The sequence below is a fragment of the Vanacampus margaritifer genome, chromosome 7 (genome assembly GCF_051991255.1).
Source record: "Vanacampus margaritifer isolate UIUO_Vmar chromosome 7, RoL_Vmar_1.0, whole genome shotgun sequence".
Lineage (NCBI taxonomy): Eukaryota > Metazoa > Chordata > Actinopteri > Syngnathiformes > Syngnathidae > Vanacampus > Vanacampus margaritifer.
The window spans coordinates 9884934-9905285 of record NC_135438.1 but is presented as its reverse complement, the minus strand read 5'-3'; the positions used below and the strand labels follow the sequence as shown (position 1 = coordinate 9905285).

The following is a 20352-nucleotide window of genomic DNA, read 5'->3' as shown; positions in this document are numbered from 1 at the left end:
GAGATTGAGTCAGTGACCTATTTGGAGTCCGCCATCATCGCCCCATGCAAATGTGTTAATTGAGACACATTTTCCCACTGCACAAATATGCAAGCAGATACAATTTGGATTTTTTATATTAATTTTTGGGTCTTAACCATCTGATCAATGGTTTTCAAAAGTATAACAAAAGAAGTTGCTTTGTTTTTTTTACGGTATTTCTCGCCAGCCTTCCTCCTCTCTCTCGCTACTGTATGCGTTCACCACCATATGGCCAAATTCTTTGGAGGTGACATCTCCCAAAATCTGCTCATAAACACATACACACTTGCACATTGAAACGCACACCTCCACAGAGCCTCGTATGAAGGGTCCCGGTGGAGGGATTTGTTCTCACGTGGATCCCTTTGAAAGCGCATGAATGGCAACGTACCAATGCATCACGGACTTGCAGGGGAAGACACACCTTACGCAAGCCATTTAACCAAAAGCTGGTTACATTCGTTTTGAAAAGACTGATTTGTTAGCCATAAGCATAAATTGTCCATGTTTAAGGTACAGATTGAATAATGAAGGGGATGGTGGAGGATGAGACATACACACACACAAAAGTGAGTCCAGCCAACCCGTGAGAGATGGCAACCTCTTCAAAAGACACCGGGCGGGCGGGCGGCCGGGTGGGCGGGCGTCACCGGCGATCTGTTCCACCGAGCGCGAGGGGGATGTATGAAAGGCAAACACGGCCGCCGTGTGAGCCCCTGCCAAAGCTACCTCGGGGAGATATGTTGGAAAAATGCTATTTTTCACACCGATGTCTCAAGAGGAGAAGGAGGGGGGTGAGAAAGAAGATGAGAAACTGATGGGGTTACATTAAAAAATGAGGGATGGATAGATGGATGAGTGGGTCTTAATGATTTCACTCCACTTGAGGGTGATGGAGGTCACAAGTACAGCCAAGCCTGTTCATACAGCGTAGCTGCTGAGATTAGGAGAAAACACACACTTTTAAGTAACTTGATTGTATGCAAAATATAATGCTGCCGAATCCTGATTGCTTTGATAGCAAAAGAAATCATACCCATCACCCCTCCCTCCCCCTAAAAAAAATAATAAAAATGAAAATACAAAAATTCACTGATTTTTTGTAGAATGTTGGCAAAACATAGCCTTTTCATCACCAAAATGTTTTTGTTTCCAAATATTGCATTTTAGTGGGATTTTTTTTATTTATTGCCAAATGACATTTTCGCAGCAAACTGTTGTGCAACATTTTCCTGGCTAACTATGACATTTTTGTGGCCAAATGTAATTTTTTGTGGCAAACTATACCACTTTCCCGCTCGACTTTTTCTTCGCACAAAATTTGCGTTTAAATGGCTATTCATAGCATTCATTTCTAAATGTCACATTTTCATTGCCAAATGACATTTTGCTGACCAAACAATGTTGCAATGTAAGTTTTCATAGTTAAATGTAATATTCTTATTGGTAAATATAATATTTTTATTGCTAAATAGAATATTTTTATTGCTAAATAGAATATTTTTATTGCTAAATAGAATATTTTTATTGCTAAATTCAATATTTTTATTGGTAAATATAATATTTTTAGGCACAATATTGCATTCATGTAGCAATATATAAACTATAACATTTTCTGTCCTGCAATTGGCTGGCCAGTCTAAGGTGCACCCTGCATCTCCCTTTAAAGTCAGCTGGGATAAGCTCCATGCACATCTACGAACTGAATGAAGGCAAGCGGTATAGAAGATGGATGGATCTTAAAAGTGCCGTTTTAATAACAAAATATTTCATTTTGGTGAAAGTATAACATTTTGAGTTAATTTGCATTGTCTAACATTTCCATACGGAGGCAAGTTTGTATCTTGAAAGATAGAGATTCTAAGGTAAAACACAGAATACAGAATACGTTTTTGTGCCGAAATACAGTTTCTGCCCAAATATAACTTTAAGACCCAATTTCTGAGCTGCATGGCAGCCATATTTGTGGATTGTGTTGAAGTCACTGTTGTTATGGTTACTGAGCAAAAAACATGATTCTCTGTTGATGATCTTGTGATATCAACAAAATCTATAACCTAACTCGCTCTGTTTACCTGTTGGGATGGGATCGTACTGATACCAGGTATCAAAACGAGCCCTTATTTGTAGTGAGTAGTCGCAAAAGCTGCTGATACCAGTTAGCGATATCAGGTATTGGCACCCTCTATTATCAGGAAGTAAATAGCATGCATGACTGACAGAACTGCATCCATGTGCTTAGAGTGAGCCACGGTTAGGGTTTTAAAGTACGGGGTAATGGTTTTGCGGTTATGATTGTGCATTATCAGTGAGTGTTCAAAAGTTGAGCATTCACACTGGCATAAGGTCTGGAAAAAAAAAGTGGTATCGAACATCCCCATTTACTACTATATGAGACATGTGTCAGCGCTTTTGTTTCAGCCGTGTTAAAAGAGGACACTGGCAACACAACAAAGGTACATTCTAGCATGATATTAGTGGATGTGAGCACAGGTACCAAGGCTTATCCCAAAAGTCAAACAGATAACATTTCCCACTAAACTGCGAGTGAAACAAGTTTGCACACATTGTGACACACCTGAACACCAGCTCAGGCTGGCACCCCGCCTGTAAACTACCGTGATCTTGCTCAACAGGCTCGTCCGTAACGGCTGCCTTTAGATAATGGTGTGCCAATTGTAACACCGAACGTTCCAGGCTGCAACATTTTTGCTGCCACGCTGCTTGCACTCCACACCACCTCTGCACACCAGATTAACTCGAGTTCTACTGGCCTTACTTCCCAGAGGAACCTTATCCGGCCAGGTCTTTACGTGGGCCAAAGCATGCATTCTGGAGGCAAAATGTTGCATCTTCATGGAAAATGTATTGCTACCAAAAATGTAACATTGACGTGACAAAATTTTCATGACTATGTTATGTCACAAGTTTATGTTTTTGAGGGAAAATATTGCATTTGTAATGTTAATTAGCAATATTATCACGCCAAAATACATCATTTTCACGTTCATCATTTTTCTGGAAAAACGGTTCTGGCAAGATATGCTTTCATGGCAAAAAGTTGTATTGTCACTACAAAAAAAAAGAAAGATTTTCATTCACAAAGTGTCTCTTTTGTGGAAAAATATAGCTTTGTCATGGTAAATTATAACATTTATAGGGCCCGACCCATATGGATTTTTTTTTGACTGATTTCAATTCCAATACATGCCAAAATAATAATAATAATAATGCTACTGCTAATAATAATAATTCTCATAGCCAATTAATTGGGCAATTATATATATATATATATATATATATATATATATATATACAAATGTCATTGGTCACGTTTTAAACAAATGCTTAACTTCTTCTTTTTTTCTTTTTCCTGGAGAGCTCAGTATTGTTCATTTGGTAATTTTACCGATTTGACATGTCATCATCATTGCTCTCTCTTTCTTTTCTTTTTTTCTTTTGCATGTGGGTGAGCAAGTACGTGTACGTGCGTGTGTGCGTGTGTGTGAGTGTGAGTGTGTATTCATTAGTTCACCTAAAACCTATTAAAAAAATCCCATACCGTTCACCTAAACCAAACACTTCCAGCCAGAGTCGTGAGGCCGTCAGGAGACCCGAGGAAGGACCAAAGAAAAGAAAGGAAAGTGAAATCCAGCACCGACCAGACACCACCCACCACCCACTGGGCCACCAACCAGAGTCCTTCACCAACCCCAGAAACATCTCAATTCCAACAAATCAGGGAGACCTCAAATGCTTAACTTCTGTGTCATTTCCTATACATTTCTTGAGATTTGAAAATGGGCAAATCTCCAGGCGGTTCCTGACTTAAGAAGCTTCTAAAATCTGCTAGTTTTAAGTGTTTTCTTTGTAAAGTATTGCACTTTAAATTAGTTTTGCATGAAGTATTCAAGTCTGTAACATATCTGTCCACCAGATAACCTAATGCTTCACTGGCCTAACTTTGTCAAAGCGACCATATCCAGGCATATTACGTGAGCCAAACCACCAAGTCACGCCTGCCCTGCAAGTGCTTTTAACAACAAGGTAGGGGCTGGCACAATCATCCCTTTGTGTCGCCAAGGGTGTTTTTTGTGGTTATCCTTTTTTGCCGAGTTAACGGCAGCGGCCAGGAAACATGGAGTTGCATTACAGCGCACATAGCATGACTGAACAAATCAGCTTGTGGTATTAAATATCTTCACTCAGTTACATCTTAGCTGAAAGAACACTCCTTTTAATCCAATGCAATAATGGAGGTGGTGTGTCTCCCCCCCAGCCCCCCTTCACAGGCTGCCAACGTCTTGGCCTCCACTTGACTGAGAAGTTGCTTCTCGGTAACCACCAACTGTGAACTGCTCACACCACAATCAAAACATAAGCAGGGGGAGCGACATCTCTGCCGATGACACGCCGACGTGTCTAATGACTCGTTTACCTTAAGCCTCAATGAAGGGTAATTGGCGGGATGATGTTACAAATCACAAGTTTGGAGATGCCTACAGCTGCTTGTGTTGATGTTCTAGTATGCAACACCAGCTGGGTACAAAAAACGTGTTGTACTTGATACTGAAATTAAAAATGGGAGCCAGCCATGATTCAATCTCGCCTTCGGGAAAGCTTTTGATTGCTATACAGCAGGGATCATCGACGCTTTTTAAACTTAGGGCGACATCTTGGGTACTCGTAATGCAAAGCGCTACTAGTTTCATACACACTGCTGAAGTAACAAATTTGCTCAAATTATTTGGGGCTAAATCTTCTCATTGTCGTGCCGGCCATCTTGTCTCTGACCTATGACCTACTAAAAAAATATATATATATTGTTTACAAATTTACACCAATGCGAGACGTGACGCCACAACAGAAGGGTGGAAACTTTCTGACGACTCCAGAACAGGAAATGGAACTTGTTGACGTAGGTACGTGCACCTGTGAGCTGGCTGCTCGTTACAACATGCCAATAACGACCAGCTGATGCACTCGTAGGTTAGCCATGACTTACTGAATGACAACAGGTGGATACACAGGTTAATTTCACCTTCTGCCATCTGGTGGAAGAGCATTTAAATGATTTGTCTGTCACTAAACGTAACTGGCATAGATTGATGAACAAAAGATACTGTAAATTCTTTTCAGTAAATAAATACATTTCTGACAAATTGTGGTGAAATTGAATCATTTCCACAGCAACTTGGTTGGGATATGAAGAGGTCGCAGGTTGAACTCAAATGAACTTCAGATGAGGCCACTTGGGGAAAAAACTATAAAAAGGACTTACTAAAAATCCTTTACATACATCATTTCAACAGCTACTTCTGTGTTTTGGTCTATGGTAAATGTCAATAATAAAGTCAATGGAAGTCAATGCCATCATTTTAATAGATATATTAAATTTATAATCCTATACAAATTATTATATAAGCAGTATCTTATTGTAACTGTCCAATACAAATGATGTATATCAAAATTTTTGATTTTTTCCTTATTCTTTAGTTAAGACAAAAAGAGAGAGAGAGAGAGACGTGCTAAATGGAGTGACTATTAAAAGCTGAAAGTAGTACCCTGTAACCTTTTCTTTTCATTTTCTCAATCGTGTTCCTCTGGCATGCACTTATTTAATATTTAGCAAAGTGTTAAAAACTGTGCCAAGAATAAACCTATTTGGGATTTCTGAAGGATTAAAAAGAATTTTAAAACTTTTTTTTTTTTTTAAAGCTCATTCTGCGGGACACGGTTTTCCTAATTTCCATAGGTCGACATTGGTGCTTTCACATCCTCTTTAGGCTATTAAAACACTTGTTCAGGGGGGGGGGTTACAAAGACGCTCTGTGTGTTTTACCTCCCCGCCCCCTGCATGGTAGTCTGCAGAGTGTCATCAAGTACACAAGTGAAGTGCTCAGTAGTAGAGTTAAAAATAAAATAAAACAGCAAAGGAAAAGGATACCTAAGATCTTCATCCTGCATCTTTCTACAGTTTAATCATCTTTGAGTGTCTCTCTCATGCAAACAAATCAGCATTTTCACAATATGATCATCATCTTTTCAAGCATCACTGCCTGAAAACTTTAAAGCAGAGGTGAGAAACCTGCTGTTTACCTGCCATGCAATTCTAAAAAAAATATTTATATTTAATCACAAACATGTGTCAGATTGTTGGAACTTTTGCCCAAAATGAGTGTGGCACTTGTATGATTTATTAAAAGTGAAATAAAAAATAATAGCTCCCCCCCCCCACTGCTGCATCTAAAAACACACACTCATGTGTCAGCATTAGCCAAAAAGCTCAAATGCAGCCAAACAGCAACATTTAGTTTAACGTTCACTCACACACACACTCACACTTGTGTCCATGTAGCCAACAAAGGCAAACTATTGAGTTACACAGCACGTACCATTATAGCGCAGGGAGATCTGCCAACACTCTCAATGCCCCATTTTCCTTTAAAAGTTCAGCTTCCAAAAAAAAAGTGAGAGAGGGAGGAAGACTTGCTCTCTTGGCTGTTGCCGGAAGCCTCCACACACACGGGAGAGAAAAAAAAAACAGACCTTTAGACACTCTCAAAAAGTCAGTCCACTCTGCGACAGGGCAGCACTAAAAGACGACAGGGAGAAAAGTCTTTTCCGATTTCTTTTCGAATCTTCTCAACGCCGCTCGGCCATGCTGCGAGACGTCCGCGCCAAAAGTGTCGTCGCGCGTCCTTCTGCGGCCAAACTTGTCCTGCGGATCGCTCCGCTTCTGCGCTCTCCTCGCACGCAAAAAGTGGAAAATACGAGTGGGACGGGATGCACAGTAAGTCGGTGTCCCTTTGTGCTCTGTGTGGCTACATAAAAAAAATAACAATAATAATAACAAGTGAAGTGTTGGCCGCTTCGCGCGTCGTGCGCCCGATCTGTTTAGACTCGCACCTTGCTCTCTCTCTTTCTCTTTCTCTCTACAGCTCTCTCTCTCTCTCGCTCTCTCTCTCTCTCTCGCTGTGTGCGTGGATCCGAACGCGCAGTTGCACGTCGACTGGGGGTGGGGGGGCACTCGTGTTCCCACACCACCTCCCCCCCCCTTCAAGATGAAAGAGCAGCTACCGAATCTCAACTCGTTGCGTAAAAAAAGAAAAAAAGAAAAAAAGGAAATCGGTGCGTAAAATTGGATCTCTCCGCTCTTGCCTGCGCTCAAAACAACACCAAAACGAGCATCCACTAAGTAGCTCACCACATACACACACACACACTTTGCGTGCACGGAAACACAAAGTGGTTATTTAGTGTGTCGCGAAGATAAGGAGGAGGGGTGAATTATTAATAAACGCCGTGCGGAGTTTGCGGAGCGGCCACCGCGAGCAGCTGTGGCTTTAGGAGCATTAGCACCGGCGGGGATTAGGCTTCCTCCCGCCCCGCGTGGGAGTCTGCTGCTGTGTGCGTGTGTGTGTGTCTGTGTGTGTATTGCACTGCTCCGATGTGGCGCAAAGAAAAATTGTCCCGTTCCGAAAATTAGGATTGTCAAACATATTTGTTCGTTAATAACCTGCTCAATCTGATAGATCTAGTGAGGGGAAAAAAAATTAAATTGTTTTTTATTTTTCCATTTTGGAAAACCATATAAAGCAAGTTCACCTAATTGCGTTTATGTTACTGTTCAAAAAGTTTGAGCTCAATTCAATTGGCTTTTTTTTTTCAAAATCATTTTTTCTTTACATTTACAATATCTGTATTATGCGTTTTCATGGAAAGTATAATTGTCTGTGTGGACCAAAACTTTTGAACGTTTAAGTATGTAGTCGCGCAATTCTTATAAATGCATGACTGCAAACGTGTTTTTGTGTGTGTTTTGTTTTTTTGTTGGTTTATTTTTGGTGGGGGTATGGATAATTATCTATAGAAATATCCCCATCATGGCAGATTTTTATTTAAAATTGAAATATAAAATGTAAAAACAAAAACGTGTTGCATTTGTTCTCTCCTATGAGTGTGTGTGTAGTTATCCGCCTTTTTTCAAGCAGACATTCCTGCAATATGACGGCGCATCAATAATTTACCGATGACCTCCTCTCACATTTGGTCATCTCAATTATTCATCATCCAATCGAATTTGTGATTATTATTATTATTATTTTAATTTTATTTTTAGGGGGTGGGGGGCTATATGGCCTCATTGGGATTATTCAAATTGCAGTATGAAAAAGTACAGCAGTATGACTTGTAAGGAGGCCCAAATCACACACACACACACATGATTATATTGTTTATTTAAAAAAAATATTTGACACACTTCATATTTCTTTATTTTAATATATGTAATTTATCAACACGATCCAATAAAAAATATGACACCCCACACCCACCTCCTAAAATCGATTTGGGCTGTTGTATTTTTTATTCAAGATATTTTAAAGATTAACATTGCTGAGAACTGATATTTTTATACATCTTCAGTTGGCTTCATTCGTTTAAATCAATACTCTATTTTATTTATTGGACTTAGACGTTGAATTTTTAATACATTTTATAAATGTAATTTTATTAAGGCTTTTCTCCCAAAATAAATATCGGTGAGAAAAAAAACTTGCCCATTGAAAGCAGTGCATTATTATTATTATTATTATTATTATTATTATTATTATTATTATTATTATACCACTGGTTTGATGTTGCAGACGCTGAGAGCTGTCGCAAAGAACATTGGCCTGTGTGGAGAATTTCCAGTTTATTGGAGAGGAGGTGGGAGGAACCAAAGTGCGTCTCTCAACGTTCATTAAAAATAAAGATACATGTCACTATTAACTAAATATAATGAGATGACCAATTCAGTTTAGAAAACAAAAATTGTGACTTTTTAATGATCTTGTAGCTGTAGGTTCTGTGAGGGTCTGTGTCACTGAAGGCCCGACGAGCTCAAGGAAAATGGCTACTTCTACTACTTTATTTAAAAACAAAAACAAAACAAAAAATACAATTAACCAATTAATCTATTTTTAAATCAATTACAGTTAATTGTGTTAGTGTTTACTGCAAAGAATAATTCCACAGATCAATATTTACTTAATAGACTATCAAAATCACTGACCATCACTGACATTATATGCAATCAATAAATGCACACATTAAAATCAATTTGCTGCAAAAAACAAATTGTTACAGGATATTTAATTGAATTGAAATTTAAAGGCAAGGGAAACAAATCACATTCCGTCCAAAAAAAATAATTTTGTTGTTTAAAACATAAGACTTTAATCAATCATGCAAAATTGAGGGCAAACACACTTACAATTAATGCAGCTTAAATAATAATGTATGGTGCCTCGCCATATGTTTATTGTGCTTGACCTCGTTTCTTTTTGTTTATTTCATACTTGCTGTCGCTGGGCTTTGTGCAGGAAACAATGCTTTAAAGACAAGCGACTAAGAGCGATGGGAAAGACTTGCCTCTTTTGCAAAAAAAAAGAAAGAAAAGGAAAGAAAAAGGAAAAAAAGGAGGGGAGTTTTCATAAGTTTTCGAAATGAACAGGAATGGCTGACGTGCACGCGGAGGCCCAATCAGGCTGAAGTTGAAGCTTAGTAAAGGCCAACGTAGCCCTCACAACCATGCAGCACTTCATCACTGCACACCACCAGAGCTTCGATAGCTTCAGTTTTATTTACACTCTGTCCACATGCACATATGCAAATGTTGAATGTAGCCTATTGTGTTCAGGTAACGAGTCAAGAAAACTATACAGTACCGCAATATCGACAGGTGCACGCTTAAAATCTGGTGACTACCAGAAATCATTGTTAAATGTGAACAAAACCCCATTCGTGGTATTTGGAAGTTACACAATAGGATACAGGGGGGGGGGGGGGGCTGGGTTAAAATTGAAAGAGTGGCAAGCATTACAGGTAACATAAATGATTAGGTTAAATCTAAAGTAGTGAAACATTTAAACAATTTAGTATTTTTTTAATGTGCAATACATTTTAATCAAAGACTCAGCACAGGTATTTATTTTCCAAATTTTGATTCAACATCAATGCACTCTGTATCAAGTTATGTATAGTGGTTTATTCTAATACAGTACATATTATACTTCTTGAGAATTAAAATGTTGCCTCATTTTTGATAACTGCTTTTTTGTAATGCTGGTCATTCCAGTAGCATTTGGAGAGCTAAGTATTTTTGGGGGGAATGATGTAAAAAGTTTGACAACCATGTATGAGAATAGAACATGAACCACTCTGCTGTTCCGCCATATTTAAAATGTACTGAGCTCTGCAGGGAAACAACAAGAACACATCACCCTACAAAAAAAAAGAGCAATAAGGGTTATTCAGATATCTGAAAACACTAAACTACTTTTTTTTTTAAATTCAATTTGCAGATATGGATCATATCAAACAGCATATCTAATGTACAAAAACAACCAACTATTACAAATCAATCACGCGGGCTCAAAACACTTGAAAACATTCAATATATGAACAGCCAGAAAATATATTTTGATATTCAATTAGCAATGTGAAGCTGTGGATGAGCACAAGTGAATAATTAAAGTAATTTTTGAGGATGCACCGTCATAATGTATAAAATGTGCTGCAAATGCCGAGATATTACATGGACAGCAAGCACTGTATTGTGTATTTAAAGAGAAAAACAATTGTTTATGTGAGGCCGTATCTATACTAGTATACTATATACTATACTAGTTTAAAAGATGGTATATGTGCATGGATATTTTGGGGTATATATGTTGAAATGATGCATAAATTATGGCATCAAGTTAAATATTTCTATTTTAGATTGCACTTCTTGATGGAAAATCTTTTTTATGTATAATAGTAAGGGGGGTTTAAACTTCTTCTTACCCCTTTACATTGTGTTTTCAGTGAGGGATATTTAAAATATAGCTTATTTTAACTTTCCATGTGTTCCAAAATTTTGTCTGCATGTTCAAAATGTATTTATTTTCAAAAAAAAAAGTAACACACATTCAAAATGGCCTTCAAGCTTAGCTTAAAAAAAGCTCACAGGGAAGAGACATGAAGAGGAAAAATATCACATACATAAATCTTTGTTGAGGAAGAATTTCAATATTGAATTTTATATGACGGGTGCCGTACCTAATATTGTGGTTGGTCAGTTCCATTCAAGTTAGGCAGGGAAGGAAAAGGAAAAGAAAACTGGCCTCTCACAACCGTGTCTGTTTTATCCACCACACAATCTTAACTGCCCGTTTAAAAAAAGAAAAAAAAAATGGCCGTTAGATGTTTGTGCCTCCATTTGAGGAGTGCAGCAAGGGGAACGAGAGTAGGAAACAAACAAGGCCCTTTTTGTTTTAGCAGGCAGGCAAGGCTGGCAGTTGGGCACAGTGCACAAGTGTTGTCTAGCATCACAAATGTACAAATGTTGGCCTGGTTGGACCTCTGCACGCTCACCCGGACACATGCTAATAGAGCAGCCACAAAGACGCAGAGAATCGTTGAAGGAAGGAAGGAAAGTGAGGAAATGATTGGGAATATAAGCAAGTGCGGAGGAAGGGAAATTATTAAAGGGGAGAGAGAGAGAGGGGGGGGGGGGTGGTGGCTGCTAAGCGGCCTTTGGAGGGGTGAGGAATGCTCAACCCTGGCACAGGGGAATGGGATGGAGGGCGCCCTCTTTTTTTTTCACCCACACTGCTGCCAGCCCATCACATTCCCACTCCACACTCTTGGAGAGGTTAACACTCGGAAGCCAGCAGTAGTTTCCTGCAGGAGGTTGTTCACACACACACTGAGGACGTCGCGAATCATGATGTTTCTAAAATAAACTTGGAATATCGGTTTTGATTCATATTTTTTGAACCAAAGGATAGTTAGGCACATTTTGCAATAGCTTTAGGTACATTTTCATGTACCGTAATTTCTAGAGAACAGACACACTCAAATATTATATCACCCCCACAAAAAAAAAAAGACTCCAAATTCCACAGCTCGTCTCTGTGGAGATCCCTTCCACACACGTGTCGAGACCAGTACTTACTGCACTACTTTCCTACTTAGACAGGGCTTTGGTGTCATCTTTTGATAACCTAGGACTTTCCAGAAAAACACAAAAACAAGATTAGGTGAATTTTTCATCAAATAGCTAGGGAAGAGGAAGCATCTGAAATAGTGTTTTATCGTCAAGTGAACTTGTGAATACTGAAATGTGCATACTTGGGCCATTACTGCCTGAATGTATTGCTTTTTGAAAGTTACCGCACATTTTTAGCAATATCCTGCAATTGTTGGGTTCTGTGTAAGCAGCAAAAGCAGATAGTGTACCACCTAATGAAAGCTATTGATGGTTGTACCATGGGGTGGCTATAATGGAGCTGATTTCCTTGTACTGCGTTTATTAATGATGTGACTGCTGACAAAAACAGCAGGACGAAGCCTTCATTAGAACTCATTGGACAGCGCATCACAGTGCAGATGGACAATGACCCAAAGCATAGTGTAGCAACCTGAGTTTTTTAAGGCAAAGAAGAGGAATGTTATGCAATGGCCAAGTCAATCACCTGACCCGAATCAGAGTGAAGCTGAACTGCAGAAAAAAATGGCCCAAGGACAAACAGGAACTCAAGACAGTTGCTGCAGAGACCGAGCAGAACATCATCAGGGATGAAATCAAGCATCTGGTGATGTCGTTGATTTGTTCCAGACTTCACATTCTAATTGACTCCAAAGGATTTACAAAAAATTGTAGCCAAGTATTAAAAAGTGAAAGCGATGTGATTTCCTGGACTGGCTGGTAACCAGTTCAGGGTGTACCCCGCCTACTGCCGAAAGCCAGCTGGGATAGGCTACAGCACCCCCGCGATCCTTGTGAGGAATAAGCGGTTAAGAAAATAGACAAAAGCTGTGTGATTTATGATTCTTAATTACTTTTAATCCCTTAAAAAGTGGGAGGTACATATCAAATTGTAATTCCAGCAACATTCGCCTGATTTGGATGTCAAGAGCCTCAAATGAAAATTCATTCATTCATCTTTCACATTAATGCTCTATAACATAACATCAGGATAAATTGTTGCATGCGCATGCTTAAATAAGCAATTAATGCAATGGTTTGCAACACAACTACGTTAGGTAAAGTGCTGTATTTAGAAAAAACATAATTTTTCAGCACTGTGGTCTAATAGTGATAGTGACACAAATAGAGAAAATAAAGCCCTTGATCTGCACCTTTGTCATCAAAATGTAATGGATTATTCCTAGACCTGTATGACACCCCTGTACAAATTTTGTGTAAATTGTTTTCGCATTTTCTTGCTAATGCTACGACAAAATGATTGCTGTGAAAACATAAATTAAAGCAACAAAAGCTTTTGGCCTCGTACTGGACATGTTCATGAACGTGTTTTATGCAACAGGCCAAAAATAATTTAACGTTACAAAAGATATTGGCAAACAGATATGAAGAAGTTTAGTATGTCCTAAATACTTTTGCTAAAAATATCACCCAGTAATCATTTATAATTAAATGACATAACACCAGGAAGCACTTTTCTCTATGGCTAAGCGGGTATTTTCATCTTTAATGAGGCATTTTATTGTTGTCTTATTGCGCTTATGAAATGATGCCTGGTACAACCGGTTCACCTTTTGATGGAACGTGTTATCAAACTCAACATTTGGCTGTGACAAAGGTCAAAAGGTTTCCAAGTTGAAGAATTAATTTGTAAAAATTTATGAGCATACGTGCAATATTAGTACACGCACACAAACTCTTTGCTATGGTTTAATTTGTTACTTGAGATGCACAAACAAATGAATAACATTGTCATTAATCCGTTAAAGGCACTACGCAAATACGAGTTATTTCTACCTATTTTAACGTGTTATAGAGAGAGTTATGAAGAGCTCATTCTGGTGGGACTACTAGTGCTTTTTTTCCCCGCATTTTTGGTCATGGGACCATGTTTGCTCGGTTGGTGCTCAAAATTGATCAAAATAATGTTTGTGTTTGCATTTAAGTAAATTAGAAAGTATGAAAAATAATGTCATGATGATACATACTGACAATATTTTACAATTTTGGGAATAAAAGTGTCGATTTTATTTTTACAGGAATTAGCAAGTATGAATTATTGGAAGGTACTATATTCAATTGCTGTGTAACTGTGAATTTAACCAAACTGATGAAAATATATACAGATTTTTTAAATCTTAAAAGTTTATTTTTATTTTTTTTCATTTTGAAAGGTCAAATATACTTTTATAGATGTAGTAGGCTACTAAAGTTTAATTGCACTATACAATCTATATTTGGTAACTTAAGCAGGTACACAAAATTGACCCAAAACTGCAACAAGAAAATAATGACTATTATAATAAATAAATAAATGACCAATACCGATTTTTTTTTTAAGTGAGAAAGTAAAAACAGAAATGAGCAATGATGCCTGGGAAAAAATGTAAGCGTTCTACTGCCTTGTGGTGACGTACGCAGGCTCCATTTTGAGCACCTCCGTCATCAGCTGCCAAATATGGTCGCATGCCCAATGGAGTTAAACATCTATCTATCAAGGACACACTGTCCCACTCTTGCCTGTTCAAACTGTGTTTGTGCATCTTTGTGTCGTAAACGGTGAGCAAACGTCACCCGACGCTGCGTGGGACACTTAAATGCTGGCTGGAGGCAGCATCAGTACCACTTTGGGCGGAGCGGGTCAGTGTAAAGTTGGGAGGAGTTATTTTAATGGTTGTGGAGGAGAATGGCTGGATGTGTGTGTGTGTTGCCCCAGGAGAAAAGACGAGTCCTAATCTGTTTTCCTGGCTCAGGTTTAAAGGGAGAGCAAGACACACTAGAGGCTCTCTCTGATCCGCTGCCCCATCCATCCCTCACTTTGTCTCTCTGCTCCATCGCTCCTTTCCTCTGTCAGTCTGTCTGTCTGTCTGTCTGTCTGTCTGTCGTTCGCCTCTCTGCTTCTCCCGGGCCCCCCGTCCCTATGCTCTCTCATCTGTTGTGTTGGCCCGTTTTGGTCTTTGTGTGGCGAACCCCCCCCCAAAACTCCCTCCTCATCTCCAGATAGCGCCTAAGAGCTCTGATTCCACTTAATCACTCTGTTTTTTATTAGTTTTTCCTCGCAGGGTATTTTGTGTTCTGAGTTGCGTTTATCTATTATGCTGTTTCAGATTTATTGCTTTAGGAGGCAGACTGTGTGGCGCGCTACTCGCCAATACGCGACACGACGCTGTGATCTCCCCGCGTCTGCCCCTCTTTATGCTTGTCTGCTTTCATCCTTTCAAAATTAAACGAGCAAACACAACTCGCTCCTCTCGCCACTTCACCCCCCCCCCTAAAGTTTATTTTCTTTTATTGAGATCTGACTTGAGATCTTCATCCTAGTTTATTCAGCATGGCGTATGACAGCAGAGAGGAGGAAGAGAGCGCCATCGTTTTTCTGGCACCGTGCATGACACTTACATCCATCTGTCCTTGAGTTTTGCACACCTCCTTGTTGTACTTTTTCCCAATACATCGACATTCAATTTAAAGACAAAAGTAAGCACTCTATTAACCCCTTATAAGGTACTAGTTGAAGAATGATGTATTAGTAAGTATTTAGTAAGTTTACAACCGTGATTGTAGTAGATAAATAAGCTATCTTTGATATTAATGCTCCATTTTGTATATTGCATAATGGTTATTGTGGGGGCACCAGCTTTTTTGAAGCTGAGAGCTGCTTCTGTGGCACTAATTAAAGCAAAGGCATGCCAGTCGGATACACACTTCTGAATTAACAAATCAGCTCAAATTGCCCTTAATAATATTTTTACATTGCTAATAATTAATGACAGTAGATATTTATATGAGGACTTAAAGTGCTGGTGTACATTTTAGTTCTAAAAATCTCTTCCAGTGTTCACATTTACAAATGCTCACTTGTACAACATTCCTAGGAAATCACAATGTCCCATCACTGATGAGCTACTTTTAAATGACACTCACAATGTGTGTGTGGGGGGGGGGGGGGGGGGGGGTCAGCTAGCTCAACTAAATCAACAACAACAAAAAATTGCCCGACATTAAAATTGGTTGAAACTGTAAATAATCATCAATAATATTTGCGATGTCCACAACCATATTTGGCCACTACCGTGTGTGTACCGCACGGACATTTATTGCAGATGCACACAGTCCGGCTGGGGACTGGAGACTTTCATGAAGGAACACACAAACAAAGCATAAAGAAATTCAAATTTATTTATTTTTTTAAATCAATGTATGTACCTTTGAAAAGGATTCCTTTACTATAACTTACAGTAAAGGAATCCTTTTCAAAGGTTCAGTCTAAGTGATTGCAGAGGTGTACTGCATTGCACCGTGTATGATAGTTTGACTTTCATGTAGCTGAACGGCAAGCCACCACTGCAATAATAAACATGTTTCTAAGTGAATACCTCTGAGCTTTATAATCTTTCTTAACTCTTTGACTGCCAGACGTTTTCAGAAAAGGGATGTCGTGGGTGCCAGCCGATTTTAATCATTTTGACTGATCTTTCGAGGTCCATAGAAAATTATGTGTTTGGACTATGGAAACACACATACTACCAAATGAAAGATTGGGCTCTCATCTTTCATCAGAAAAAAAAGTTTGTTTCTACCTTATTCCGTTTTTCAGTAATCAACAATAGAAAATAGTTAGTTTCACCTCTGTTTTGAAACAAACGTCTTTTAACGTCTTTGGCACTCCTCCATAGGATTTTACTAAACGTTATTTAACGTTTTTTGGCAGTCAAAGAGTTAAGGCAGAATTGTGATGCAGCTCAGGCCGGTTGGTGTATGTTAATTGGCTTGCAATTTTTAGAGCATCTTAGTAACTGTGGCCCACTGTTTATAATACATTATCATTCCTTATTTGGTCGGTGTTGGCTATGCTTGAGGCCAGTTTGTGTCTTCACCTCAGCATTTCAAACTGTTTTTCTCATCGTTATTAGGAAACACAGCTCGCATACGCCAAACACTGCTCCCAAAATGGCGGCGCACCATGCCTGGCCTCCATTTTGTTCCATCGCTGGAATGGTGTGTGGATTCGGCATCTGACTTTTTGGACCGGTGTCTGCATTTGAAAATACCCCACTCTGCGTGCCCCGTTACCATGCTTCCCTCACGGTCTCATTGGTCGGCCAGAGTATTGGACGCCAATGGGAGGGTGGCCCATCACTTTAGGATCCCTCCCTCTTCGCTTTGCTTCCAGGGGGGCATCCTGTGACCAGGAAATGGGGAGCAGGAGGAGGGGGTGGAGGATGGTGGTATATTGCATGGGTGCTGGCTATATCACCTCCACCAAATCCAGCAACAAACCACAGATAAACAATGAGACAAACACTGAGATTAACACTTTGTTCACAACCTCCAAATTCTTGCCCGATGATAAAATTTGCTATTATTCATAATGGGAAGGGGGAAAGAAAGACTGAAACAAAATGGCCCAAATGAATATTCATGACTTTGTCCCCTCCCTTCCTGCACCCGCCTTCTCCTCCTGCTGCTCCTCACTTCCTCTCCCCTCCATTGGGTGGCAACACTTGGTCGGGCACATGGTGAGACAGCTGTTGCAGGGCAACTTGGGCATCTGCGGTGCTAAGCAGAGAAGACGACATCATGTGGGTGCATGTGTGTGTTGGGGGCGCTTGTTTTTGGGGGGTAGTGCTACCTTCTACCTCATTTGACCTCTGAATTGTCCACATACGTGGGCTTGAGAGGTTCCTAAACAGTCCGAAATAGTTGGACCTATGGTCTGCAAGCAACTGACGGGTTTCATTTTGAGACACTACTGCAAACTTTTAAATATAGTACAGTTTAAAGCAATAAGATTTGTGTTGGACTATTATTTAAGCGCAAAACAAAGTTTAAAGTTTGTGTAATTCCTCATAGCATTTGTTTACTTACGTTATACAGTATGTTAAAGCCTAACTTATTTTGTCACTTGTTGAAGAAAATAAGAAAAATGGGATATTTTAAATCTTTTTTTTTCAGACCGATACCAGAATGAATACTCAACTCTTGAGTAGTCACCAATACGAGTACCAATACTAGTTATTTTAAGACACAAAAGTTCTATGAAACCAATGACAGATCATTTTAACGATCGGCCTAAACCACTACAGCATTTTACCTTCAATTGGCATGAAACTAATTCAAATGTTCTCTTTTTTCCATTTGTTCACAAAGTGCACATTTTACATACAACATGATAAAATGAATTAAAATAAGAAAATAAACGAACAAACAAATAAATAAATAAAATTAAACAAATAATTCAGTGGCCAGAAAAACTCCCATTCAAAATGTGTGTTGTTCAACTTTTCTTAATCGAAACAAGTATTGGCTGCCGTCGCGAGTACCGATACCTGGTATCAGTACTAGCCCATCCCTAAAAATAAATCCCGTCTTTTTCTTTTTTAGCTCATACCGATTAGCTGCAAATTAGGCGATTGGCCCCAATTTCTGATGATGTGGATGAATACTTAATAAAATAGTAAAATATGTTTATTTATTATAATTATTAACGCAATTTATTATTGTCATTATTAAGATTTTCTTATGGCAAATCATCATTTATTAATACCAAAAAACACACAATAAAATGGGTAATGATAGGCAACTGTCAACAGTTGGGCTTGAAAGTTCCTAAGACCCATTGTTTACTACAAGGCCCATTGTTTTTCTATATTTGGCGAGTAGGTCCGCAAAGTTTTGTTTTGGTTTTTGACTGGTTAAGTGGTCTTTTTCAATTTGAGCAACCCTGCCATCAAGGCTAAGAGGGAATTTCTTCAGTGTTCACCCATGAGTAAAAAGCACCCACCCCACCAAGCTGTGACGCCATAACAACAACATAAGGATAGAGCGCCCCAATCGGTCGGCGCCTTTCACACCCAAACACTTGCTCACACACCTTAATTCATTCACACACTCCTCCACCCTCCGCATTTTCGGGCATTTTCCCAGGGTTATTATCCCGCGCCAGGTGCCCCAGCCCCCCACTCCCATCCATCTCCTCCTCTCCATCCCTTGCCATTTCTGTCCCCCTCAAAGCGCCAGCACAGCCCCACCTCGTGGTGCCAAGGTGGGCAGCCTCTGCCTTGGCTTTGCCGAGGCCTTCTGGTGTCCCAGATAGCTGTGACTGAGTGTGTGTATGTGTGTGTGTGTGTTTGCGAACGCCAGTCCAGCTCGGAGCAGACCAAGCCAGCCCTTTAAACTGTGTCGAGGCTCCAGATGCTCAGAGAGACTTGGATTAACACAGGCGTTTGTATGCAGACACACATGCACAAACACACACGCTTAATGTGTCATGCCTCGTGTTGTCGTACCATGTAACGTGTCCCGTCTGAAAGTGTGAAACAGAGGGTGAAGAAACACATGACGGATTGAGAGGAAAGTTTCGATTTACTATTCATGTCATGACATTATCACAATTCTGGATCAGAACTATGAGGGATAGAACAAAGGTTGTCACAGATTCAACAGCAGCGATGCCAGTGTGCTGCCTCGGAGGGTAAATTTGGACTACGACTACAAGGAAGGAGACCTAAGAGACATGACACACACGCACATACACCCCAGTGGACGTGCACAAGCCCTTTAGCTGCATGCCACAACCCTGAGGGCATGAGGGGGCATGAATATCCAGCCATTTAAACACACACACGCACACACACACACACACACACACACACACACATACACAGCTGGTGACATTGTGACTGATTACATACAGTGACCAAAGTACACAAAATGGACATCTCGGTCAAACTATTATTTCGAAACAAGGACTTTTTGTTTTTGTTTTTTAATTAGCAGTTATTCATCTATCGAACTATTTTTCGTTTGTTTGTTTGTTTAAAGGATTAACAAAACAAAACTCACTAATGAGTTCTTGAGCACAGACCTCCACCAAGGCCAATTTGTCTACTAAAAGTACCAAGCACCAAAATATTTTTCTTGGCCCATGCCTCACCCACTCTACAATGTTAAGTGCAAGTGCTTTTTGTGTAATCCAGCACAAAAACAAAAATAAACAAACAAAAAGGTTTTATCACTCTCTAACAAGCACTTGAACAGAGATTGCCGCCAAGACACCATTGTTAGCGCACACAAAAATACCAGATCTGTGAGTTTACCTGGATCTGCACCAAAATTGAATTCAATTAAGTCAAACTCATCTTTATCCTGTGCTCAACCCCTGTAAAAAGTTTAGTGGAAAGTATCAAAACTTTTTGAAATCCGGCACACTAACATACAGTGGGAGGAAATAAGAATTAGAAATAAATGAAGCGTCTCAGACGTTTATGACAGCTTTATTTTAACAGTGAGAGAAAAATTATAAGGAAAAA

General features: G+C 39.4%; 1 protein-coding gene and 1 long non-coding RNA gene across 14 annotated transcripts in view; one reads left to right on the top strand and one right to left on the bottom strand.

Moving 5' to 3' along the window:
- The window catches only part of nfixa (nuclear factor I/Xa), a 142062-nt gene extending 134718 nt beyond the window's left edge, over positions 1–7344 (bottom strand). For 2 of the 13 annotated variants that reach the window (XM_077571955.1, XM_077571959.1), the window contains exon 1: positions 6417–7344. In XM_077571955.1, the coding sequence (XP_077428081.1) occupies positions 6417–6419 (3 nt within the window). In that variant the 5' untranslated portion in view covers positions 6420–7344. The remainder of the gene's footprint in view (positions 1–6416) is intronic. The other 11 variants (XM_077571957.1, XM_077571952.1, XM_077571953.1 and 8 more) reach the window with 9 other exon arrangements.
- The window catches only part of LOC144055714 (uncharacterized), a 34461-nt gene continuing 20773 nt past the window's right edge, over positions 6665–20352 (top strand). Inside the window, exon 1 of the long non-coding RNA XR_013294920.1 lies at positions 6665–6814. This is a non-coding gene — a long non-coding RNA (uncharacterized LOC144055714). The remainder of the gene's footprint in view (positions 6815–20352) is intronic.